Below are 26,283 nucleotides of genomic sequence, written 5' to 3' on the forward strand. Positions count from 1 at the left end.
AGGGACAGGAACAAAACAAGCCCTTTAAAGGGCCATGCTCCAGGAGCAGGGTCTTCAGTTCAGAAACCTGCCTTTCCTCCTCCCTCAGCCCATTCATCAACAGCCAGAGCTCCTGCCCTAGGGAGTCTGCAGGAATCCCACAGGTCAAAGCTAGGAGGCCCCCAACAGATCCAACCAGAACAGTGCCCGAGATCCCCAGATTTTACAAGTGGGGAAGCCGTTCAAAGGGGCAAGGCCTTGCCTAAAGTCAGCCAGCAATAGGAGTCAGACAGACCCTGGACTCAACTCCAGGTTCTCAGAAGGGACTCCTGGATCACACTCAGACTGGGGGCCCCCAATCCTCAAAAGTCCAATAAACTCTTGTCGCTATGTCTTAATACAGGTCTGAAAGCCCAATTCCTAGGAGAAGGAAGGAGGAACAGGCCCCTCCCTCCAAAACTTCTCCATTCCCAGGCCTCTAAACAGGATTTCACTGAGCAGGCTCCCCAACTTCCAGTAGTACTACTCTCCTCTCTTCTGGGCTGCCCATGTCCCATCCTCCCTGGCACACTAGGAAAGGCTAGTACATCCTGACTGGGAGGCTGTACCCAGTAAAGTGTGGGTACCCCGGCAGGGAGGCAAGTCTCACGGGAGGGCTGTAGGCTTCGAGGTCAGAGACACCTGGATCCATCCTCCCAAGCCACGAGCAGGGCCCAGACAAAGGCAGCAACAAAGCGGCTGGACAAAAGCACAGCCGGACGGGAGATTCTGGCCTCATTATCAGCCCCCAGCCCCCAACCCCCACCCCATTACTCTTGCCCAGCCTTGATCCCTCATTCTACATAAGGGTCTGGCAAAGGGAGGCATCGAGCATCCCTCCCCTCCCCCCAAGCCACACCCACTCACCCTTCTTCTTAAACAGCCCTAAGAGCGCCGGGAGGTGGTGGCCCACGAACACCACCATGACTGCGGGCGCCACTCGGGACGTTCCCTATCCCACTCTGCCTCTCCAGAGCAGAGCGCGGGGCGTGCCTTCACTGTAACCCAGCACTATAGGGATGCGAGCCCTCCTGCCCCGCCGCAGAGCACCGGCTCCAGACAGAGGAGGGGGAGGGGCTGCTCTCCAGGTCCTCCTCCCACCTTCGCCACTGATCCCGCCCATCTGCCGATCCCGCCCCTTAAATGGGGGTGCAGGGGCACAGAAAGGAAACTGAGGCCAGGAGTCCGTGGGTGCTCTGCTCCAGCAGAGTATGATTAGGAGGACCGAAGCTACTCAATCCAGTAGCAGATCACTCACCCTGCCCCCAAGTCCAGAGTTAAGGCAGGGGTCCCAGCTGCCAGATGGTGGGTGGAGGGGCCACCAGACTAGACTTGGCAGGGTGCCCACCTGCAAGCCTCCTGGCTGGCTAGTGTAATTCCCTGGGGAAAGAGCTCAGAGCCTGCAGCAGCCAGGCAGGAGCCCAGAGCTGCTAGTGGGATGGCAAGGCTGTGGGCAGAGGCCCCCAGAGGGGCAGGGGCCAGTCCCAGGACACAGTCCTGGGAAGTCAGGGAGATGCCCAGAGCAGACCCACAGTGGCTGGCGGTACAGCCGCTCATACGTAGGTTCAGCCCCACACTTTCCAAAGGACTTTCTTCCTACTTCGGCAATGTGACATCAGAAGCCCAGAGAAACACAGTGAACTCTCCAAGATCACACTTAATCTTGCAGAGGCTAGACTTCAAAGCAGACCTCCTTCTCCCCTAGCCTGGAATTCTTCACATTGGCCCCACGCTGTCAGTGATTCTGTCCTGGATCACCAGGCAGGGAGAACAGAATTAGCCAAGAAACAGCCCATGGGTGAAGGCAATAAAAAAGGAGGTGAGGTGGAGAAGTACTGGAAAGGAAGTCAGGTCCAGGTTCAAATCCAGCTCCATCACACAAGTCACGATCTCATAATGAAAACAAGGCCAATACCTCCTCTTTTTAAGATTGCTGTGGCTCATGCCTGTAATCCCAGCATTTTGGGAAGCCAAGGCGGGCAGATCACTTGATGTCAGGAGTTCGAGATCAGCCTGGCCCAACATGGTGAAACCCTGTCTCTACTAAAATTAAAAATTAGCTTGGTGTGGTGGTGCATGCCTGTAATCTCAGCTACTCAGGAGGCTGAGGCAGGAGAATCTCTTGAACCCGGGAGCCGAAGATTGCAGTGAGCCCAGATCCCACCACTGCACTCCAGCCTGGATGACAGAGCAAGACTCCATTTCAAAAAGAAAAAGAAAAAAACAAGATGGTTGTATCCATCCATTTGATCAGCAAACATGTGTTAACCTAGTACTAGGGACTATAGTTAATGGAGAAGAACTTTATCTTGTTCACCAGTTTATCCCCAGAGGCGATATCAGTGCCTGGAACATGTTATGAGTTGAGTTCAAAAAATATTTGATGAATACATGGATGAGGTAAACTAGCAATGTAATTTTGGGTAGTGAAGACTCCAGAGATGTGACAGGAAGGTTTGGTGGGGCCGGGGGGCGGGGAGAGTGGTTTAGTTAGGTTGTCAAGAAAAGCCCCTCTAAGAAAAGAATAGGCTGGGCATGGTGGCTCACACCTATAATCCCAGCACTATGGGAGGCCGAAGCAGGAAGATGGCTTGTGGTCAGGAATTCAAGATCAGCCTGGGCAACAAGGCAAGATCCTATCTCTACAAAAAACTTTGAAAATTACCCAGGCGTGGTGACACACACGTGTGGTCCCAGCTATTGGGAGGCTAAGACAGGAGGATTGCTTGAGCCTGGGAGGTTGGGGCTGCAGTGAGCCATGTTTGAGCCACTGCACTCCAGCCTGGGTGACAGGCATCTTTAAAAAATAAAATCAGCCAGGCGTGGTGGCTCACGCCTGTAATCCCAGCACTTTGGGAGGCCGAGGCGGGCAGATCACCTGAGGTCAGGAGTTTTAGACCAGCCTGGCCAACATGGTGAAACCTGTCTCTACTAAAAGTACAAAAAAATGAGCAGGGCGTGGTGGTGCACACCTGTAATTCCAGCTACTCGGGAGGCTGAGGCAGGAGAATCGCTTGAACCCAGGAGGCAGAGGTTGCAGTAAGCTGAGATCCCGCCACTGCATTCCAGTCTGGGCAAGAGTGAGACTCTGCCTCAAAAATAAATAAAATAAAATAAACAGAAAAGGACATTGGAACTGAGACTTGAATACTGAGGAGCCAGTCAGGGCAGGTACCTGGGGAAGAGTCTTCTAGACAGGCTACAGCAAGTGGAAAGGCCTTGAGGCAGGAGTGGTGGATTTCAGGGGAGAGGAGGCCAGTATGGCTGGAGGACTGAGCAATGGAAAGAATGGTAGGAGACAGAATCAGAGGAGAGCAGGCCCCAGGTCAGGCTGGGCCCCATAGGTCTTGAGGGTTTCAGCTGGGTAGTGACACTGTTAAAAAAATATTCCGGCCGTGCACGGTGGCTCACGCCTGTAATCCCAGCACTTTGGGAGGCTGAGGCAGGTGGATCACTTGAGGTCAGGAGTTCAAGACCAGCCTGACCAACATGGTGAAACCTAAAAACACAAAAATGAGCCGGGCGTGGTGGTGGTGTGTACCTGTAGTCCTAGCTACTCAGGAGGCAGAGGTGAGAGAATTGCTCAAACCCAGGAGGCAGAAGTTGCAGTGAGCTGAGATTGCGCCATTGCACTCCAGCCTGGGTGACACAGAGAGACTCCGTCTCAAAAAAAAAAAAAAAAAAAATTCCAGGCTAGCACTGTGGCTCACACCTGTAATCCTAGCACTTTGAGAGACTGAGGTGGGCAGATCACCTGAGGTCAAGAGCTCAAGACCGGGCCAGGCGTGGTGGCCCACTCCTGTAATCCCAGCACTTTGGGAGGCCGAGGTGGGCGGATCACTTGAGGTCGGGAGTTCGAGACCAGCCCGACCAACATGGAGAAACCCCCTCTCTACTAAAAATACAAAATTAGCCGGGCGAATCCCAGCTACTGGGGAGGCTGAGGCAGGAGAATCACTTGAACCCAGGAGGTGGAGGTTGCGGTGAGCCAAGACCGCGCCATTGCACTCCAGCCTGGGCAAGAAGAGTGAAACTCCGTCTCAAAAAAAAAAAAGAGTTCGAGTTCGAGACTAGCCTGGCCAACATGGTGAAACCTCGTCTCTACTAAAAAAAAATACACAAAGGCCGGGCGTGGTGGCTCACACCTGTAATCCCAGCACTTTGGGAGGCCAAGGTGGGTGGATCACAAGGTCAGGAGTTTGAGACCAGCCTGGTCAATATGGTGAAAGCCCGTCTCTACTAAAAATACAAAAATTAGCAAGGTGCGGTGGCAGGCGCCTGTAATCCCAGCTACTTGGGAGGCTGAGGCAGGAGAATTGCTTGAACCCAGGAGGCAGAGGTTGCAGTAAGCTGAGATCATGCCACTGCACTCAACCTGGGTGACAGAGCAAGACTCCCATCTGGGGGAAAAAAAAAATTAGCCGGGTGTGGTAGCAGGTGCCTGTAATCCCAGCTACTCGGGAGGCTGAGGCAAGAGAATCGCTTGAATCCAGGAGGCAGAGATTGCTGTGAGCCAAGATCGCAGCCATTGCATTCCAGCCTGGGCAAGAGAGCAAAAAAATTCCGTCTCAAAAAAAATAAAATAAAAGATTTCCTGGGAGGCTGGGCTTGAGCCCAGGAGTTCGAGGTTACAGTGAGCTATAATTGTACCACTGCACTACAGCCTGGGCAACACAGTAAGTCCCTGTCTCTAAAAAAAAAAAAGTAAATATATAAAAATAAAGCTAAAAAAAAAAAGATTCCCCTGATAACTCTAAAAAACATAGCAGAGACTATGAAAGAGAGTCTGTGAACTATATATATATGTATCTGTGCAGTATCCCACCAGCCGTGCCTAAGGACACCCCTCTGTCATAGCATTTTTCTCTCTGAGTCCCTAGGGAACTAAAAATTCACAGAGGCTCCCAAGCAACACGACCCCCCTGCAGTTCCCTCCCCAGTTGCTGCCACCCTAGCACTGGCCTCTTGGAGACTACTCAAGTACAAGCTGAGGTCTTGCTCTCCAGAGAACAAACATCTGTGGAGCTGAATAGTCACATCAACAAATCAATGAGATCTAAACAACAATCCTAAGAAGTAGACACTTTTATTCCCATTTTATGGATGAGGAAATGGAAACCAGAGGGAGCAAGCATTATAAAGCTGCCCTCTCTGGCCTCCATGGTACAAATGGCAAAGCAGTATTCTCACTCAGAACAACTTGAATCCAAAAGCCATGTTCTGTGCACTGTGCCAGCTACAGACCTGATCTCCCCTCTGAAAAAGGGTCATGGGACCCCATCATCCCTACAAATTGGAGATTTCTCGACCACCTACTGTCCCCACTCTTCCCCTCTTAGGCCAGATCCACCCACCCACCCTTCTTATCAGTCTCACACAAACAGAAAAGACCAGTAGACCGACATTTGCAGGGTGATTAATTCATGCCAGGCACCATGCCAGGTCGTGGTGAAAGGCAAAACGTAGTCTCTGTCCTCATGGATCTTACAAAAGTTCTTCGAGGCAGGTACTGGAAGGTACTTTCCTAGTAATTGATCATGGGCCTGTGAGGCTCAGAGAGCTAAGTGACCTCCCGAACTCTGGCTGGCTCTAAAACTGGAGCCTTTCACCACACAGGACAGTCATCTTCAGCTACCCTCTAACCAGGGAAACTAAGGGCTGAGCTCCTGCCAAGATGGGGGTGGAGGAACATCAGCTCATCAAGGTCCCAGGCCCACAGCTGGCAGTCAGGGCCACAGCTGCAAATTCCCAGAGATCCAAGGGCTTACACTTGATAACATCTGGTTGCCCCAGCAACACCCCTGCCCCTCCCCACCCAAGTCAGAGCCCGCAGCCTCTCCGAGTCACCCCAGAGCTATACACCTGTGGCTCGCTTGGGGAGGGGCTCAGCAACCTGAGTCTCAGGTGACTGGGAGGGGTACTTCAGAAAGAAACTGAGGTCCAGAGAGTGGAAAGACCTTGCCCACAGCCACACTTAAGAGTCCTTGTTCCAGGGCTTTCTGCCCTGGCAGTCCAGAGGTGCAGCCTAGGGCTGAAGCCATGAGGGAAGCATCCCATACCGCACCCCCATCCCCAACATGCCTGGGGGAGGAGGCTTCCTGGATCTGAGAAGACACCTTGCTCCTGGTGGCCACGCCCCCAGCACGCAGGGCACACCGGGAAGCACACTTGCGGGCTCCTCAACTCAGAGACAGTTTACCAGGGCAGAGACTCAGGCAGCAGGCAGCGTCCCACTGGGGCCACCTCCACAGGTGGGCACTCTCAAAACCACACCCACATGGCCCGGTGCAGTGGCTCACGCCTGTAATCCCAGTACTTTGGGAGGCCAAGGCAGGCGGATCGTGAGGTCAGGAGTTCAAGACCAGCCTGGCCAACACAGTGAAACCCCATCTCTACCAAAAATACAAAAATTAGCCGGGCGTGGTGTCGAGCTCCTGTAATCCCGGCTACTCAGGAGGCTGAGGCGGGAGAATCACTTGAACCCGGGAGGCGAAGGTTGCAGTGAGCCGAGACCACGCCATTGCACTCCAGCCTGGGTGACAGAGACTCCGTCTCAAACAAAACAAAAAAAAAACACACACACCCCTAAAGCACACCTAAGCCACCCTAGTCCCTGCCTTCCTCACCCATGAGCGACCACACAGACCCACACAGGGCCTGCCAAGGGGCGTGTGTACAGAAAAACAGGTGTGTGTAGCCCCTACTCAGAGGCTTTCCTAAGCCTGGGGAAAGGGAAGAATCGGGGAGGGAGCCCCTGCAGCTCAAGGCCACGCGCATGCGCACGCACTGTCTTGGCAACATCCTCCATGGGGTGAGGCCTCAACCTGCCCCATTCCAGAGCAAGGGGCGGGGGTGGTGGCACGCCCACAGCCAGGCAGGCCTGACTCAGGGGAGAGGAATGAGGGGGGAGGGCACAGCTGTCCAGGTGGCCTTGCTCAGGAGGCCGAACCCTCTGAAGCCAACCCAGCCCCCAACTCCCTACTCCTCTCCAAACTGTCCCTGGCCAGCCCATGAGCCAGAATCCTGGGTGTTCAGAGGCCCTTAGCCTCAACCCCTCACTGTACAGGTGGACAAACGAAGGCCCCCGCCCCCCTCCCCCGCCATTACACATTCTAGAAGCAGAAGCAGAAACCAGAATGTAGATTTTATTCCCAAAGAGGCAAGACAAAGGAAAATGAGCATAACAAACTTTCAGGTGGAGGCGCTTTACGGTTCTCAAAACACTTTCTCTTCTACTGTCTCGCAGAACACCTAACAAGAAAGTTAAAAGGCAGGAGTGGTTCCTTTTTACAAATGAGCACCAGGAGGCTCAAGGGAAAGTGACTAACTTGCTCAAGGTCACCCAACCAGGGAGTGGTTGAACCTGGGTCTCACTCCAACAACCTTAGTGATCCTAAGTCTGAGAAAGTTAATGGGTAAGGGCAGTTGGGGGAGGGGCACGACCTCAATCTCTGCCCAAAGAAAGTAGGGGCTCTGCACCCCACCTGTGCCGGAATCCCCCTCCTTCCTTCCCTTGGTGTCCAGCCCCACCCCAGCAGGGACTGAGCTGACAGGCCGGTTCTAAGGTAAATAATGGGGGTCAGGGAGTGCCCAGAGCAGGGAGGGGAGGAGCCAATCCCACGGGGTGCCCTGGGGGAACAGGCAGTAGTGCACGGAGGAATTAGCTACAATAATATTAATAAATGTCCTAATGAGTTTCTGGGCCAGTATTTGCTCCCAGCAATGACATAATAATCCCTTTCAGCCAAGGCACAATTCTAACTTTCCACAGCCCTTTGCTTAGTTCCTTCAAGGCATGATTATCCCCATCTTATGGATGCCAGAGGCAGACACCACAGAGTAGGGAGAAGAAAGAGCTGGAATCAGCAGGTCTGGATTCCAGGCCTTGGGTGAATCAATGGGCCTCTCTGGGCCTCAGTCCCCTCATCTGTAAGGTGGGACTAATACCCACATCACAGAGTGCCTGGGAACCTTAAAGAAAGCCACACAATCTAAGTGTAAACCCTGACCCCAAGGGTCAGAGACTTGCCCAAGGTCACACTGCTAGAAATGGCAGAGGCAGGATGTGAGCCCAACTCTGGCTGCAAAATCATGTTCTTCCCATGCCACCAGCAGCCTCCTCTCCCCACCACTCCAGCTCTCTTCAAATCTCAAATAAGGTTAAGGACCATTAAGATAAGGTCTGATAAGGAACACTTGACATCAGCTCCCTATCTCTCCTTAGTGATACCCCTCCATGTGGCAGCCCGAACCCCTCAGTTTGGGAGGGAAGGGAATTCCAGGCCCAGACCAGATCTCACTGCCCTGGAGTGAGGAGTCCTAAGGTTGGAGCTTTCATTTCCCCTTAATTGCAACATGATCCTGAGCCAAGTATCGTGCTTTTCTGGGCCTCAGTTTCTTCACCTGAGATGTGGGGGGGTTGGAGAGATGATCTCCAAAGAGCCCTCAACATGGATGATTTTGCCCCTAGAAGGAAGGGGGGTCAGTAGTTCCCTTCTTTGAGTCGGGGCCTGGGGCAGTAAAGAGATTCCACTTATCTCAGATCCCTGGGATCAGAGAGAGCTGGACCAGCCTCTTATCTGGAAGCCCAGGGCTCCCACAAGCAAGTCACCCAAGCAGTTGGTCACAAGTCTCCCCACAAGAACAGGGACGAGACATGGGGGGAATGGAGGAGGGAGCCTTCTCCAGCTGTGGAACCTACCAAAGACCCCAGACTCCAAGAAGTTAAACCTCCAGGTCTACAGGCAGGGGGAAGGATGAAAAGAACTCCAGATGGTCTGACTCCAGCAGTCCCTTCCCTCAGTCTCCCCATGTGCACGATGGGAACAATAAATCCAACCAGGAGGGCCATGTGTGTGAGCTTGACAGTGCAATGCATGGGAAAAGGAAGAGGGCGGGTCTTCCTGGGCTACCAATTCAGATCCACCACCATTCCCCAACCTGCCGAGGACCGAGTGCCCAGCTAGCCTGGGAAGGGGAGAGTTGGGTGGATCCCTGAGTGCCAAAACCAAACAATCCCGGCAGGTTACAGTATCTTTCCAGCAGTCAGGAGGCCTCATCTCATACACCTTCACCCTTCTCTACCTTCCAAGGGCATTTGATCCGAGGGATCAACCCTTCCTTGAGTCTTGATTTCCCCTTCCCACTTGCTCCCTCTCTAAGCGCTTGGAGGCTTTAATGCTTAGTCCTCAACCCCTAACCCTCCCCACAGTGCTTCCTCCACTAGTCCTCTTTACATAGTCCAAATCCCCCGGGGCCACAGGCTTTCTCTGCCCAGAGGACGTGCAGGCACCTCCATCATAAGATGACACCCTTCTATTCCTAAACTGATTAGGGGCACAGGCTTTGTAACAGGCTTGAGTTTGAATCCAGATTCAGCCACCTCCTTGCTGTGTGGCCTTGAGAAAGTGACTTCACTTCTCTGAACTCCAGCTTCCTCATCTCTAAAATGGGAGAATAGCCTGTGGCTTGTGGGACTGTTGGAGGACAAAGGACAAATGAATTAAATGGAGGACTGTTGGAGGACAAAGGACAAATGATGTAAAGCGACAGCATAGGGCCTTATTTTTATCTCTGCTACCATCTCCCAGCCAAGCAGCCTCAAGCACAGAAGCCCACACAGCTCCCTCTGGCCCTTACTCTCAACATCTGGTTAATCTCAGGTCTTATCAATTCAGCCACTTCCTCCGAAGTGTCTCTGCAGCTGCCACTCCTCTCCACTCCCACAGCCCCCACCCTGTCCCCAGCCCTCACCTCATCACCTCTCCCCTGGATTACTGCAACAGTCTCTGAGCCTCCACTCTCACCACCCCACCCCTCAACCTGTCCTGCCTGCACCTGCCCCCACCCTAGAGCCATCTTCCTAACACCCCACTTTTGTAGACTCCTCCCTTGCTCAAACACCTTCACTGGCTCCCTATGGCCTGCAGACTCCAGACCTCTCTCCCTGCCTTGTACTCTCTCCCTCCTCCTCTCACAGACTAATGAAATGAGTACTTATACTGGCGCTTGAGTACTTATACTCAAGCTCCAGTCCCCACCTGGCCCTGTCACAGCAGAGGCTGAGGCTGAGGATGACTTAGGATCCTCAGCACAAGTAAAACCAAAGGTACCAAGGTTTACATTCATAATGGAACCTCAAAAGGACCCTCAGCTACTTTTCCCTCCCACCTCCATGCTCAGTCTCAACTCCATTTGTTTTTTGTTTGTTTTTGAAATGGAGTCGAGTTCTTGTCACCCAGGCTGGAGTGCAGTGGCGCAATCTTGGCTCGCTGTAACCTCCACCTCCTGGGTTCAAGCGATTCTCCTGCCTCAGCCTCCCAAGTAGCTGGGATTACAGATGCCCGCCACCACGCCTGGCTAGTTTTTGTATTTTTAGTAGAGACAGGGTTTCACCATGTTGGCTGGGCTGGTCTTGAACTCCTGACCTCAGGTGATCCACCCACCTCAACCTCCTAAAGTGCTGGGATTACAGGTGTGAGCTACTGCATCCAGCCCATTCTTTTTTTTTTTTTTTTTTTTTTTTTTTGAGACAGGGTCTCACTCTGTCACCCAGACTGGAGTGCAGTGGCACGATCGGCTTACTGCAGCCTTGACCTCCCAGGCTCACGTAATCCCCTCACCTCAGCCTCTCAAGCTACTGGGACCAAAGGCACATGTGCCACCACGCCCAGATACTGTTTTATTTCTTGTAGAAATGGGGGGGAGGTCTCGTCATGTTGCCCCAAGCTACTCTCGAACTCCTGGGCTCAAGTTATCCTCCCAACTCCGCCTCCCAAAATGCTGGGATTACAGGCATGAGCCACCTCGCCTGACTTCAACTCCATGCCTTTGCTCACGACCATACCCCACAGCTGAAACAAATCCCTGGTTCTCTCATTTAACCAACAATTTAGGACTAATTTCAATCCTGTGATTACTTCAAAGACCAATTAGGACCATCTCTTCAGTTTTCTAAAGCTGACCCCAACCCAGAAGGCTTTTGATATATTGCCTAGAATATTTCCTAGCCCCTCACACTTAATTTCTGTGTTGTCTTGACATTGCTTTCTAATTTTTTTTCAGAACGCCTTAAAGCCTGAGTTGACCCATGAGTTGCAGCAGGAGCTGGAAGCTCACAAGTGTTGCTGGAAGCCCCAGGCCACTTCCTCAAGGGCCAGTAGGCAAGAGACTATAAACACAGCCTTCTTATCTTCTCTCTCCTCCATCACAAATGGTCACAAGTCTGGGCCCACAGTTAGTTCCTAGGAAACCATCAGATCCGAGTGACCATCAGATGACAGATGAAGAGCCCCAGCCCTGCCCCCTCAGTGCAGATTCTAGGAGAGACAGGTAGGCACAGACAGGGCTTTCAGAACTGCTGGGGCAGGGAGAGTGCTGGAAGGTCCTGGAGATTCTCATCAACACCTACCTTCTGAGAAATCCTCAAAGAGCCTAACTGAACTTAGTTAACCCTTTTCTTTTTTTTTTTCTTTTTTTTTTTTTTTTTTTTATTGAGACGGAGTCTCGCTCTGTCGCCCAGTCTGGAGTGCAGTGGCACGATCTCGGCTCACTGCAAACTCCGCCTCCCGGGTTCAAGCTATTGTCCCGCCTCAGCCTCCGGAGTAGCTGGGACTACAGGCACCTGCCACCGCGCCCGGCTAATTTTTTGTATTTTTAGTAGAGACGAGGTTTCACCGTGTCAGCCAGGATGGTCTCAATCTCCTGACCTCGTGATCCACCTGGCTCGGCCTCCCAAAGTGCTGGGATTACAGGCGTGAGCCACCGCGCCCGGCCTACCCTTTTCTTATTGTCATTTTGATTATATTACTACCTCAAACCACCATAGGCAAATGACCTTGGACAAGTCCCTCTTTCCTGGACCTCAGTCTCTTCATCCATGAAACGGCTAGCCAAAACGGTAAGGGTCCCAAGAAGTCACCTAGGGCCCCTGATTTCACAGACAGAACCACTGTAGGAGCCAGGGTGGTCCAGACAAGTGAAAGGAATCTGCTCAAGGTCACCAGGGCCTATTCCACAGCCTCATTGAGAGAAGAGGTCCCCCACTTCCCAGCCCAGGCTCTTTCCACCACCCCCTCCATGGAGCGATGAGATCATCAAGCTCTGGTTCGGAATCTCTAGGAATGTGGGCCATCCTGGGAATACACCCGTAGATTCTCCCACCACAGCAGGGCCCCCTTCACTCCACCTCCTCTGGGATTTCCTCACTCCCCCAGACCAACAGGTATCGCTAAGGTGCCTGCCTATGTTGAAGACCCTCTATCTTGGGGAGGAGGGAATGGAACCATCACCCTGCCCTTCCCCCATCTCTGGATTCACCAGTAACTAGGCACTCTCGATAGCCCCTCCTTCAGCACCCCTCGGGGATACCCTGAACTGCCGCACTTGTTGGGGGAAACAGGAATCCCATCTCCTGGGGTTGGAGGCCTTCCCCTTTCCCTCCCCTCCCCATTGGAGCCTGGAATGTGACCCGCGGAGGGATCCCGCAGCAGCCGGCAAGGGCTGCGTTCCAGCTCGGTGGCTGCATTGAAAGGGGGAGATGCGGCGGCGACCTCGGGGACCGCGGGGACGGGGGAGCGGGGGAGGCGGGGAGAAGTCGCGGTGGCGCGGGTGGGGGTAGGGAGGGAGCCAAGAAAACCAGTCCGACTCCCGATCGCGCCAGATGGAGGCGGTCCCCAGACTCCAGCCCTGGGTTTCCAGCTTCTCCCTTCCACCTTTGTCTCCCCTCCCTCCTACAAACTTTCAGCCTTCAGCCTGTTGGGGACTAAGATCTGGGGAATAAGCGTGTGTGTCCGAGTGCCTTAGGGTCTGCTGTGAGCCTGAATGCGAGTCCGGTTGGTTGTGCAGTTATGAACCTGTGTGTACATCTGTGTGCCTAAGACGCTGGGCAACTGTACCCACATGACCGATGTGTGTGAATGACTGTGTGCCTGTGTGTCTGGATCTGCGCGTGGGTGTAATCCGTGTGGCTGTGTAAACCGCATGCATAGGTATACATGTATCTGTGTCTCAGGCTCTGTGCGTCCTACTGCGATGGTACGAGAGTGTGGGTGTGATGGTGTATGTGATCCTGTGTCTGCGTGTCCGTACATCTGAGTGGGCGTTGTGCGTGTGACTGTGTAAACTGCGAACATGTACGTGTGCCCGCCCGTAGGTATTACCGTGTACGTGTGTCTCCGTGTGCCTGTGAGGGGTGGGGTCTGCGCGGGGATTCCCGACCCCCCCCACACTCACGCCCTCCAGGCCCCGGGAGGGGGCAGCAGCGGTGGCGACGGCCGCAGTAGGGACCCTCCTCCCTGCCTGCCCCGCCCCCACCCCGGCCCCTACCTGCCGGCCGCTTCGCCGACCGCCCGAACCGCCAGAAGCTGCGGACCCGGGGACCGCTGGGGGCCTTCCTCTTGTGGTGTGAGTTCCCCATTGCGGGTGCGGGAGCCGGCGCGGGAACCCAAACGCGGCCCAGCCAGCCCGGCCGCCGGGCCCGCAGCCCCGGGAGGGAGGCAGCGAGACTCGCGGTCGGGCACCGCGGGCGCCCCCAGCCCCAGCTCGACCACGCCCCCGAGCTCTGCGGCCAATGGCCAGGCCGGGGGCGGGGCCGGAGGAGGGGCGGGGCCTGGCGCGCACCCCCGTCGGCTCCGCCCTCCCGGGACCTGGGAGACCTGCTGAGCCGCCCAGCCAAGGGCGCACAGGGGAAGGCCTGTCCAGTCCAGGTGGGGCAGGCGGGTTGCCCGCTCTCTCAGCCCAGAGGCTACCGCTCTGAGGAGTGCAATGGAGCTGGGAGAACGCGGATCCGGAGCCCTGCTGCCGCTAGAGCCCACCAGCCACCTCCCCATGAGTGTCACGTGCCTGTGTGTACAAATGTATCGAACTGACTGTATTTCTGTAGTTATAGTGTTCAAAATAGTAGCACCCTTTTACTTAGTGTTTACTATGTGCCAGGCTCTGTGCTAACCGCTTTCATGCATTACTTCATTTTATCCACAAGACAATTGTGTAAGGTAGGTCCTTTTTTTTTTTTTGAGACCAAGTCTCGCTGTCACCCAGGCTGGAGGGCAGGGGCACGCTCTCGGCTCACTGCAACCTCCGCCTGCCGGGTTCAAACGATTCTCCTGCCTCAGCCTCCCGAGTAGCTGGGACTACAGGTGCGCACCACTACGGCCGGCTAATTTTTGTAATTTTAGTAGAGACGGGGTTTCACCATGTTGTTCTGGCTGGTCTCAAACTCCTGACCTCAGGTGATATGCCTGCTTCGGCCTCCCAAAGTGCTGAGATTACAGGCGTGAGCCACACCACCTGGCCTGTTAAATATTTTTTTAACCAGCCTGGCCAACATGGTGAAACCCTGTCTCTACTAAAAATACAAAAATTAGCCAGGCTTGGTGGCACATGCCTGTAATCCCACCTACTCAGAAGGCTGAGGCAGGAGAATCGCTTGAACCCAGGAGGTGGAGGTTGTAGTGAGCCAAGATCACACCACTGCACTCCAGCCCGGGCGACAAAGAAAGTCCGTCTCAAAAATATATGTGTGTGTGTGTGTGTGTGTGTGTGTGAAAGTCCGTCTCAAAAATATGTGTGTGTGTGTGTGTGTGTGTGTGTGTGTGTGTGTGTGAACGTCCGTCTCAAAAATATATGTGTGTGTGTGTGTGTGTGTGTTTCTTTAAAAACGCCAGGCGTTGTGGCTCACACCTGTAATCCCAGCACTTTGGGAGGCCAAGGCGGGCAGATCACTTCAGGTCAGGAGTTCGAGACTAGCCTGGCCAACATGGTAAAACCTCATCTCTGCTAAAAACACAAAACATTAGCCAGGCGTGGTGGCTCATGCTTGTAATCCCAGCTACTTGGGAGGCTGAGGTGGGAGGATCGCTTGAACCTGGGAGGCAGAAGTTGCAGTGAGCCAAGATCACGCTACTGCACTCCAGCCTGGGTGACAGAGTGAAAAATTAAAAACAGAGAGATGAAAAGCCTTCTAGGCTGCCTGGGGCTCCCACCTCTGTCTCCTCATCACAGGTGTCCTTGTGCTGAGGGACCTGCCCAGGGCCCCACTGCCTGGGCAATGACTCTTCTTTACCATCACTTCTGCCCTGTCTCTCCAACTAGAGGCAACATGGTAGAGCAGAGAGAGCACTGGGCTGGAAGTCTAGAGCCCTCAGTTCTAGGCCCCACATGGCTTATCCTTCCTGCCACCAGAACAAGCCCCTCCACTATACCGTGCTGCCTCTTATGCCTGATGGCTCCAGCAAACCCTCTTCCCTCCCTGCAAAATGTGAGAGTCAAAGCTAAACCCAACTCTCCCTGAGGCCCTTCTCTTGCTAGAGTCTCAGGTTGACAACAGTGCAGTCCTTGAAAGGCTGGCAAGTTATTCACCCATAGAAAATATTCACTGAGCATACAATGTGTACCAAGCTGCGTGTACACTTTGCACAGAGAAAATGGTCCTAGTGTCAAAGCTGAAAAAGACCTCAGAGATCAGCTAGCCAATTCCCTGAATCTATATAGATAGGGAAACTGGGGCCCATAAAAAGGACAGTTAGTATGGTGGAGTAGAGGGAATACCCAAGGATAAAGTCTAAATTTCTTGGCATGAATTAAGTGAGGACAGGTATGTGAAGAGGCTCAAAGGATGTCTGAAGTGTGGCAGGTTCCCTGGCCTTCACAAGAAGCGTTGGAGGAGCTGCCCCTGCCCACCAGTTCAGCCTCATCTCCGACCTCATCTCTGAGATGAGAATCTTCTCCTTCTCAGAGCTACAACCACACAAAACTGCTTGCCACCCTCCAGCACACAACTCCAGGCATTCACACCTGCCATCCCCTCTTCCACCTTGGCCTGAAAGGTGCCTTTTCATTCTCAATGCCCTGCTCTACATGCTGCTCCTCCATGAAGTCTTCCTTGCACCCCCTCTTCCCCCAGCTCAGTGCTTCCTTAATGAAGGCCCCACAGACATTAGTGCTGCCTTCTGATATAGTACTGATCACACCCCAGGGCTCCCCTGCACCCCGTGTTCACCATCCCAGAACTTGCCTTCAGACAATAGTTTTAGTGTCTGCCTTTCCAACCAGAACAGTTTCCTGAAGAGCAGTGATTGTCTGACTCCTTTTAGTAACCCCAGGCTCAGCACATAGTAGGTGCACTTATGTGTTTAATAGAAACTGGTGGAGGTGGAGATGGTGGGGCTTGTAGATTAGCTGTAGTAGCAACGGTGACGCTTGCATACTGACGGAGGTAGTGATGATAGCGCATAAATACTTTCACTGCAAAGGCAGTGCTTGCTCCAGGATCCTGTGGGAGGAGTACTGCCCACTGCCAAGAACACAGGACAGGCTAGGCTAGGACTGGTGGGAAGAAGTAGGTGGTATGGAAGGCATATGGACCAGAATTCCAGGAACCACAAGAATGAGCTGGAATGCCTCATGACCCTCTTAGAAAATGGTGGGGAAGGCCGGGCGCGGTGGCTCATGCCTGTAATCCCAGCACTTTCGGAGGCAGAGGTGGGCAGATCACCTGAGGTCAGGAGTTCGAGACCAGCCTGACCAACATGGTGAAACCCCGTCTCTACTAAAAATACAAAATTAGCCAGGCATGGTGGCGGGCGCCTGTAGTCCCGGCTACTTGGGAGGCTGAGGCAGGAGAATCGTTTGAACCTGGGAGTCAGAGGTTGCAGTGAGCTGAGATCACACCACTGCACTCCAGCCTGGGCGACACAGCGAGACTGTCTCAAAAAAATAAATAAATAAAAGGGGCCGGGCGCTGTGGCTCATGCCTGTAATCCCAGCACTTTGGAAGGCTGAGGCCGGCGGATCACAAGGTCAGCAGTTTAAGACCAGCCTGGCCAACATGGTGAAACCCCGTCTCTACTAAAAATACAAAAATTTGCTGGGCATGGTGGCAGGCACCTATAATCCCAGCTACTCAGGAGGCTGAGGCAGGAGAATCACTTGAACCCAGGAGGTGGAGGTTGCAGTGAGCAGAGATCACACCACTGCACTCCAGCCTGGGAAACAAGAGCGAAACTCTGTCTCCAAAAATAAAAATGAAAATGGTGGGGAAGACCCCACTTGACCAGACTTGGAGGAGGGGGTGTCCTAAGCAGATAGGAGGCCTCGCTTAGTAATCTCCCTACCAGGAGCCTCCTGGGAATCGCACTTTGCTACAAGATTCAGGGTTTAAATCCTCTGTGGGCTGAACTGTCTCTATCGCCCCTTCCATGCCAAGCACAAAGCTGGGCACCCTGTGAGTGGGCTGACAGTCCTTTAATGAATCAGCCCCTCAGGACAGTGGAGTATAAGGGCATAGAGTACAGTGGGGTATAACTAACGATGGGGGAGGCGGACAGAGATTTCACTCCTCCTACCCGAGGAAGCTGCAGGAACTTGGCTGACTTCCCCAAGTCTGCCAACGGGCTGGAGGTGGCCTTGGGGTCTGCACAAGGAAGGTGTGTGTCCCTGCTCCTCCAACCCCGCCATGTTCACTGTGGCCCAAATAACATACAATGCTTCCTCTTATTCGTTTTCTTTAGCATGTGACAGGCGATGAGCAGCTGAGACAGCTTTGAGGGTCTGGAGAGAGAGGGATTTCCAAGGAGCAGGTGCTGAGGGGAGGCTCTCACTCTGCCCTCTGCTGACAAGAGAATGCAGATTTTTGGGGTCACAGGGCTTGGCCACCACAGTTCAACCCTTGCTAGGAGCCCTGCTTCAGGGACTGCAGGGAGGGTATAGCGTGGGGAAAGCACACTGATTGAGAGCCCCTTTCAGGCCCAAGGGGAATTTCCAAGAGAAGGGTGAGGGAGAGAGAGCTGGAAGGAGCCCCTGAAGGTGTTGAGGGGAGGACAGGGAAGACTCCCTTGGCCTTGCTTCCTTCTCAGCTCTTTACACCCCTAGCAGAGGCACCTCTCTGGGATGGGATTTTCCATTTGAAGTCTGAACAAAGGAGTGAAGAAGCTGAAGGCCTGGCAGTTGTGGGCTTTTCTTCTGCCTCTGACACTAGATGGCCATGTGAACTTGAGCAAGTCACTTCCCCCTCTGGGCCTCAGCTGCCCCGTCTGTATGTACCATGAGGGCTCCCTATGACATCTCAGGCCATGAGCTCTGAGAGTCTAGGATCCAGAGATGCCCATCTCTGGAGGCCCATACTGGAGCATTACCTATCATCCAAGGCCACTTAGCCAGGCCTTGTGCTGGCCAGGGCAGAGGGAAGAGTCTGTCAACCCAGTCTCTGCCCTTCGGGTATTCAAAATAGTGAGGTACAGCAATCCCTGGATCCCACAGAACCCCAGATAGCCAGCTGGTCCCAAGTCCCCAGCACGTGCTTTGCCTGATGCCAGTGCCACAAACCCTTCAATCCCAGCTTCCTTTCATCCTTCCATTTCAGCTCAAGCGCCACCTCCCTGGGGAAGCCGTCCCTGACCTCCCTCAGATTGCTGTGCTTCCCCTTGTCACACTTTTTAACCCTTAGTTACTTGTTCAGCGTATTTTCCCCCCTATACACACACTCATTGTGAGGTTCATGAGGCCCAGGACTTTGTCTCTCTTATTCATCCCTAGGACAGTGCCTGGTGTATAACACTTAGGAAATATCTGTGAAATAAGTGAGTGAGGCTCCCTCTCCCGTCTGGACCCTAGGAAAACAATGTCATCCTTTCACAGGGGTCTGGGGGAGACAGAGCAGCCACCCTGTCACACTCTTTATTTTTTACATTTCTGGGAAGCCAAAATGTCACATTCTTATTGAGAAACCCCAAACTCCTCTGGGGAAACCACTCCCCTATTGGAGGTATCCCATAGCAGAGGGAACTCAGCCCCTATTACATTGGTCCAGGCCCCAGGTAAGGACACTGAGGTGCCCTTTACCCAAGAAGAAAGTGGCTGGAAAAGCATATACTGCCCAACCCCAACTCTCTTAAGCACCTTGCTCTAGGGTCTGGGGACAATAATTTCCCCTGGGAGTATCACAGAGATGACACTGACACCAGGCCCTGAGGGCTGAATAGTTCACTGGATAGCAAAGTGAAGGGGAGCACACCCCACACAGGAGAAGCAGCACAGGAACTGACACAGAAGGGAAAAACACATGGAGTGTTGACTGACAGGCAAACAGACACCATCCTGACCTCAGAAGGGCAAGGTACCCACGACCCCAGAGACTTGACTCTCACTTTGCTTTGGAACTATCTAGGCCCCTTCCTCAGCAGAGAGAAATGACATTGTTCATAATGGACTCTCCTTACCCACCTTCCTCTTTTTTTGAGTTTTGAATGAAACTGTCGCCCAGTTGAACTCCCGTCGCCCAGGCTGGAGTACAGTGGCGTGATCTCAGCTCACTGCAGCCTCTGCCTCCTGGCTTCAAGTGATTCTCCTGCCTCAGCCTCCCAAGTACCTGGGACTACAGGCGCCTGCCACTACACCTGGCTAATTTTTGTTTTTTGTTTTTTGTTTTGAGACGGAGCTTTTTGTTCTTGTCGCCCAGGCTGAAGTGCAATGGCACGATCACAGCTCACTGCAACCTCTGCCTCCTGGGTTCAAGCTATTCTCCTGCCTCGGCCTCCCAAGTAGCCTGGGATTACAGGTGCATGCCACCATGCCCAGCTAATTTTTGCATTTTTAGTAGAGATGGGGTTTTGCCATGTTGGCCAGGCTAGTCTCGAACACCTGACCTCAGGTGATCCCCTCCCGCCTTGGCCCCCCAAAGCACTGGGATTACAGGCGTGAGCCACTGTGCCCGGCCATAATTTTTGTATTTTTAGTAGAAACAGGGTTTCACCATGTTGGCCAGGCTGGTTTCGAACTCCTGACCTCAAGTGATCCACCCGCCTCAGCCTCCCAAAGTGCTGGGATTACAGGTGTGAGCCACCACGCCCAGCCACCTTACTCACCTTCCTATGACATCCAGGCCACTGGGTCTCAGTGTCTTATCTGGCTGGCTGGAGGTCAGCTCTCCTTTCCTGGACACAGCTCCCATCCCCATGCCTAGCCCCCAGCCCCTACAGGCTTGCTCCCTCAGCCCATTCTCAAACCCACAGAATCCTAGAACTAGCAAGAGTCTCAGAGGCCATTAAACCCCATCTTTGTCGGCCAGGCGCGGTAGCTCACGCCTGTAATCCCAGCACTTTGGGAGGCCAAGGCGGGCGGATCACGAGGTCAGGAGTTTGAGACCAGCCTGGCCAATATGGTGAAACCTCGTCTCTACTAAAAATACAAAAATTAGCCAGGCATAGTGGCACGTACCTGTAGTCTCAGGCTGAAGCAGAAGAATCGCTTGAACCTGGGAGGCAGAGGTTGCAGTGAGCTGAGATCTCGCCACTGCACGCCAGCCTGAGCGACAGAGTGAGACTCTGTCTCAAAAAAAAAAAAAAACAAAAAACAAAAAACCATCTTTGTCAAGACAGGGCATGTCTGGTCCAAAGAGGGGCAGGACTTACCCAAGGTCATACAACAGAGCAGAACTCAAACTCAGGGTTCTCTCCACAACTCCACACCATGAAAGGACAGTCCTCCCTGAGTGGCTAGAGGGAACTTGGAGAGGCCACAGTGAACTGGCTGGCGTTAACATGGGGCTAAATCAGCTAGGCCTGGCAGGGTGGCTCTCAAATTCTCAGTATCAGAGCCATGCCCACTCCCACCCCTCAGCCGCTGCCCACTGCACAAGAGAAACCCTCAGGAGGACTACATACCCCTTTCCCCAAAACTGGTTTTGTCTAAGACTCTAGAGAGGTTACCCCCCTCGAGAGTCAGAAACACAGCCATCATCATATACTTTTCTTTGTAGAGTGTGGCCTCTGGAGGCAGACTGAGTGGCTCCGTCATTGTGATGCTGTGAACCTCACTTCCACATAGAGGAGGACCTTGCCTGTCTGGTCCTCTGGCATTTGCATCACCTTGAACAGTGCCTGACACTACAGAGTAAAGAATATGTCTTCTTCAAATAAATGAAGCTGAGTGACCTTGGGCTACTTACTCTCACCCCTTTTTTCTCACCTACAAATGGTGATAACTGTCCACCTCCCAGGTTGCTGTAAGGACATGGGAAGACTTTGATGAAAATGCCTGGCCAGGGTATATACAGCACATAGCAGCCTTCCTATTACATCTCTTCCCATTCAGATTAGCCAGGACCCTGCCCTCCTTCCACAGGCTGCTCGCCTCCTCCAGAAAGCCTCCCCTGATTATCTGCTGGGCTCCAATCCTGGCATCTGTCCCAGAAACACTTCCTACCCACACACTTGTCTAGAGTCCAGGTGATATTTCTGGAAGATATGGATTCCTGTTTGTTTTTGTTTTTTTAACTTTTTCGTTTTTTTTTTTTTTTTTTTTTTTTTGAGATGGAGTCTCCCTCTGTCGCCCAGGCTAGAGTGCAAGCGGCTCATTGTCTCGGCTCATTGCAAGCTCCACCTCCTGGGTTCACGCCATTCTCCTGCCTTAGCCTCCCGAGTAGCTGGGACTACAGGCGCCCACCACCACACCCGGCTAATTTTTTGTATTTTTTAGTAGAGACAGGGTTTCAACCATGTTAGCCAGGATGGTCTCGATCTCCTGACCTTGTGATCCACCCGCCTGGGCCTCCCAAAGTGCCGGGATTACAGGCATGAGCCACCGTGCCTGGCCTGTTTTTTTAAGTTTTTCTTATGTCTGAGTCCTCCTGTGGGACAAAGGTGAGACTCTACCCTCTGTGAATCCCCCTCAATAATCATCATCACCACGGGCTGTTTTCCAAACATGGATCAGGGTGAACTTAACTAATGCTCAAGTCCTCAGCAGCATAACAACAGCAGAAACCTGCTGCCAGCTGCACCATGGTCCACAGTTCACAACGCGCTTGCATGTCTTTTAGCTCATTTGATCCTGGAAAGGCCCCTATAAAGCTAGGATTTATTATCCCTATTTTACAGATAAGGAAACTGAGGCTTGGAGGGGCGAATAACCTGCCAGCATCTTGTAGCTTGAGAGGGCAGACCAGGGCAGCAGAGTTGTCCTTTTTTTCTTTTTTTTTTGAGACCTAGTCTCGCTCTGTCGCCCAGGCTGGAGTGCAGTGGTGCAATCTCACCTCACTGCAACCTCCACCTCCTGGGTTCAAGCGATTCTCCTGCCTCAGCCTCCTGAGTAGCTGGGATTACAGGCACGCGCCACCACGCCCGGCTAATTTTTGTATTTTTAGTAGAGACAGGGTTTCACCATGTTGGTCAGGCTGGTCTTGAGCTCCCGACCTTGTGATCCACCCACCTCGAACTCCCAAAGTGCTGGGATTACAGGTGTGAGCCACCACGCCCAGCCAAGCAAAGTTGTTCTTAGGCCCAGAGCCCATTCCTTCCAGACTGGATCCTTAGAGCTCAGGTGACTAAACTTATAAACACAGTCATAGCAACCCCTTGCATTTCTACGGTGACTTCTCTTTAATGTAATTTTCTTTCTTTTTTTTTTTTTTTTTTTTGAGTCTCGCTCTGTTGCCCAGGCTGGAGTGCACTGGTGCAATCTTGGCTCACTGCAACCTCTGCCTCCCAAGTTCAAGCAATTCTCCTGCTTCAGCCTTCTGGGTAGCTGGGACTACAGGTGCACGCCACCTTGTCTGCTTAATTTTTTGTATTTTAGTAGAGACGGGGTTTCACCGTGTTGCCCAGGCTGGTCTCGAACTCCTGAGCTCAGGCAATCTGCCCGCCTCGGCCTCCCAAAATACTAGGATTACAGGCGTGAGCCACCACGCCCAGCCTTTAATATAATTTTCATATGCTCTCTTGTGAGAATCTTGGTGAGACAGAAAAGTCACAGCCCCATCAAGGCAATGTCCAGCCAGAGGATTCCCCCTTTCTTCCCCACAAGACAGTGGTGGAATCAGGGAGCCCACAGAGAAGTTGCTCATCCTACATCATGGGGCTTGCTAGTAGCTGGGCCAGGATTTAAACTCTCATTGGCCTGATTCTGATACTCTCCCCACTCTATCAAATTCCCTTACTTCTCTCTCTGGGCCATTTCCCATCTGTAAAGTGAGTTGAACAAGAAGATCTTCAAGCCTTACCTGCTGCTCTATGTCCTTGGGAGAGTCATGAAAACAGTCCCGATTTTTGAGGCAGGGGATTTGAGTTTGAATCCCAGTTTGGTCAAATCAGTCACTCACTGTCCCTGAGCCTCAATTTTTTCATCTGCAAGTGAGATCCTGACATATTCAGACTAATCAATAAATGTCAGACTTCCTCTCTTCTTCTAAGTCTGTGCAGGGTAGTGAGGTCAGCAAGGGAATCGTGGAAGACTGGTGCTCAAAACTCCATGACAAGCTCAGTTTTTCCATCTTATAGTAGGAGAGTCAGATTAGAGGAATCAAGACCTGCCTCTCGTAGGTCTTTGAGCCAGAGATTGGAATGGAGGAGATAATGACTTCCCCAGCAAAGATCCCTGACCTCCCAGGAATCTCCTGTGTATCCCTCCTCCCCACCTCTCCCAATCTCCATTCTGAACATTCTCCCTGAAAGAGTTAAGCCTTCTGCAGGCTTCCCGTTCCTGGCCAGCGTTGCCAGTGGAGATTAGTGGGATCAGATTTATTTATCTTAATAAACAGAAAAGAAGTTAGGCCAGGCAGGTGACAAGGAAACAGTTGCAATAATAGGAGGCTGGAGTAAAAGGGAACAGGACTTCTCCAGTCATACCCAGGGCCACCTCCAGACCTGGGGAAACAACAGCCAGGGGCAAGGAGGTGTTACCCATGCACGTGGGCTCAAATCAGGCTGACATGCTGCCCAGAAAGCCCAGAGCCACCTGATACCAAACACAAGGCAAGAGGGAGGCCTGGCCACTGACCCAATGACCCCAAACCCAGGCTGTTGGAGCAGTGACCTACAGGCTCAGCTTTTCCAGCCTCCTGCCTCCCAGGCTGGTCTCCCAGAGGAAAAAGGTCCACTGCCCTGGAGTATACACTGCTAGTCCACTAACCTTCTGCCTGCCAATCCTGACAGTCTGACCACAATACATCCTGCTGCAATGCCCTCTTGAATGAGATGGGGATGACTTCCGACTGAATCCCAGTGGGGCAGCCCTGGGACAGACTCCATGTCCTGTTAGGACTGCAGAGCCTTTGGAAACACCCCTCACCCAAATCCAATCCTCCCTCAGGGTTTGGCCCAGTCACCCCAGCCCCAGCACCCTCACTTCTATTTGTGGCTGTGCCGCAGGGAAGCAGGGCCCTTATCCAAAAGGAAGATCAAGCCGGATACAATCACACAAGAGGCTTTCCACCCTCTTCCTGACCCCTAAACTGTTCCTTCTAACTCTCCCAGAAGAGGTGGTTAAAGGACACTGGGAGGGTAAACACAGGCAGAATGGGATGGGCCCGCACACCCGGCCATTTCCTCACCTCCAGCACTGCAGCAGCAGTCTAGGAAAGGTGGACTTCCCAGGACTGCAAGCCCCAAGGGAGCTCCATCCTCTTGCAAAGACTCAAGCCCTCCCCACCAAAAGGAAGACAGAAACTGGAAAATGAAGGAAGGCCCAAGAAAGGAACTGAAAATGACCCCAGCAGGGATAGGCCAGGTCGGCTTCTCCGCCTTTCAGGCTGCCCATCCAGGCCAGAGGAGGAGCCCAGGGGCTCAAATTCAGAAAGACTGAGAATTAGCTGTTGAATTTTAAGTACCCACCCCAGCCCAGGTGCAGCCTCTCCATTGAGCTTGGGCCTCAGTTTCCCCCATCTGTAAGCATACTTCCGACACTGGCATGTTTCTCCAGGGCTGGAAGAAGGAGTGATAGGGAGGGGCGGGTTGGTTCACCCTGGTGAGCTCACTACCCCAGGAGGTGATGTTTGTGGCCTGGCCCAGGTGAGCGTCAGGGAGGCCTGGTGGGAAAAGCCAGCACTGTTAAGGCAAGGCACACTGTGCTCCATGCGAGGTCCTTTGCGGGGCTGGAAATCCAGATCCAGCTGGAGCTGAAAGTCTCTGTGAGTGCGGTTGACCTTCCAGACCCAGAGGATCCCCACCAGAGACCCAAGGCCACCTTGTCTCTCCCATTGGCCACAGGCCAGCGTTAAGTCTCTGACCCCCTGACTCAGCAGAGGGCAGAACCTGGGTGAGCCTGGGGGAGGGGGAATCGCCTCACCGCCCTGGAGTCGGGCTACCAGCACTTCCTGCTCTGCCAGGGGATCCCTGCCCCAGCCAGGGGTCCCCTCCCCTCACAGAGGGGCAGGACTGGGTCTGGAAAGCGCGGAAGGCAGCGCAGGGTGGAGGTGTTCGGACTCAGCCCTGGCCTCTTCGCCTTCCAACACCAGCTCCTGGGGGTCACCCCCCTCCAACACGCCGCGCGCGGACTCCAGGCAGAGCCCCCGCGGCCGCACCCTCGACGCCCCCTCGCGCTCAGCCCAGGTGCCGACCGCCTTACCTCGGCCTTTGCCCTTGGCCCTCTTGGTCTTGTCCTCCGCCTTCTTGGCCCGGGGGGCGGCCGGTTCGGCGCCCTCGGCCCCCGCCGCCTTCTTCTTGCGCCGCTTGCCCCGCAGCCAGCTGAAGGCGCGGCGGAGGCCGGACGCGCCGGAGCGGGACTTCTTCCTGCGCGGGGGGCCGCCCGGGTTCCCCGGCTCCTCGGCCGCAGGTGCGGCGGGGGGCGCGCGGGCCGCCATAGCAGGCGGGGGCGGAGCGGGCGGTGGGTCAGGCCCCCTGCAGCGCGGCGCCCATGCCAGGGGCGGCCGCCGGGGACGCGCGCCCGGAGAAAAGTTTGGGCGGCGGAGGCCGAGCGGGCGCGGAGAGCGGGCGGCGGGAGCGGCGCGGGAGGGGCTGGCCGGGCGGCGGGCGGGGCGCAGGCCGGCGGGGTGGGAAGGAGCGGGGCGGGAGTGGCCGCGGGGCGGGAGCGGCGCTGCCTGCCGCCCCTCCCCGCCTCCCCCGGGCCGGGCGGAGGGCGAGGTCCAGTCCCGAGAGGAGGGGGTCCCCGGGAGCCCAGGGTCGTGCCCCACGCTGGGGCCCGAGAGGGAGGGGTCGTGGGGCCGCCCGGGAGGGGGCGGCACTGAGATTCGGTCCCGCAGGGGGCACCGCGGGAGGTCTGTTCGGAAGAGGGTGGTATGGGGTGGGGACGGAAAGGGGAAGGGCGCAGGAAATGGGGAGCGAGAGGCTGGGGTTGGACCCCAGGAGTCTTGTTATCCCAAGTTTGGGCTGGGAATAGACAGGGGATTCTGGAATATTTTTTCCTGGAATAAGGGAATTTGGAGAATTCCTTCCAAGCCCCGACAGTGTTGGGGCGCTTGCGCCAGGAATAGAAGCTTCAGACACGTCCAAGACCTGTGACCCGCAGTGGGCATTTCCCTCCCATCTGCTAACT

General features: G+C 54.0%; 1 protein-coding gene across 3 annotated transcripts in view; it reads right to left on the reverse strand.

Annotated features, from left to right (window-relative positions):
- Positions 1–25,716, reverse strand: part of NHSL3 (NHS like 3) — a 33,979-nt gene extending 8,263 nt beyond the window's left edge. Inside the window, exon 1 of one of the 3 annotated variants that reach the window (XM_003775747.5) lies at positions 25,357–25,716. In XM_003775747.5, coding sequence (XP_003775795.3) covers positions 25,357–25,591 — 235 coding nt within the window. In that variant the 5' untranslated portion in view covers positions 25,592–25,716. Of the gene's footprint in view, positions 1–885; positions 2,766–13,344; positions 13,540–25,356 lie in introns of those variants that run through there. The other 2 variants (XM_054538264.2, XM_024248769.3) reach the window with 2 other exon arrangements.
- Between the last annotated feature and the right edge of the window lie 567 nt (positions 25,717–26,283).

Source organism: Pongo abelii, chromosome 1, assembly GCF_028885655.2.
Source record: "Pongo abelii isolate AG06213 chromosome 1, NHGRI_mPonAbe1-v2.0_pri, whole genome shotgun sequence".
Taxonomy (NCBI): Eukaryota; Metazoa; Chordata; class Mammalia; order Primates; family Hominidae; genus Pongo; species Pongo abelii.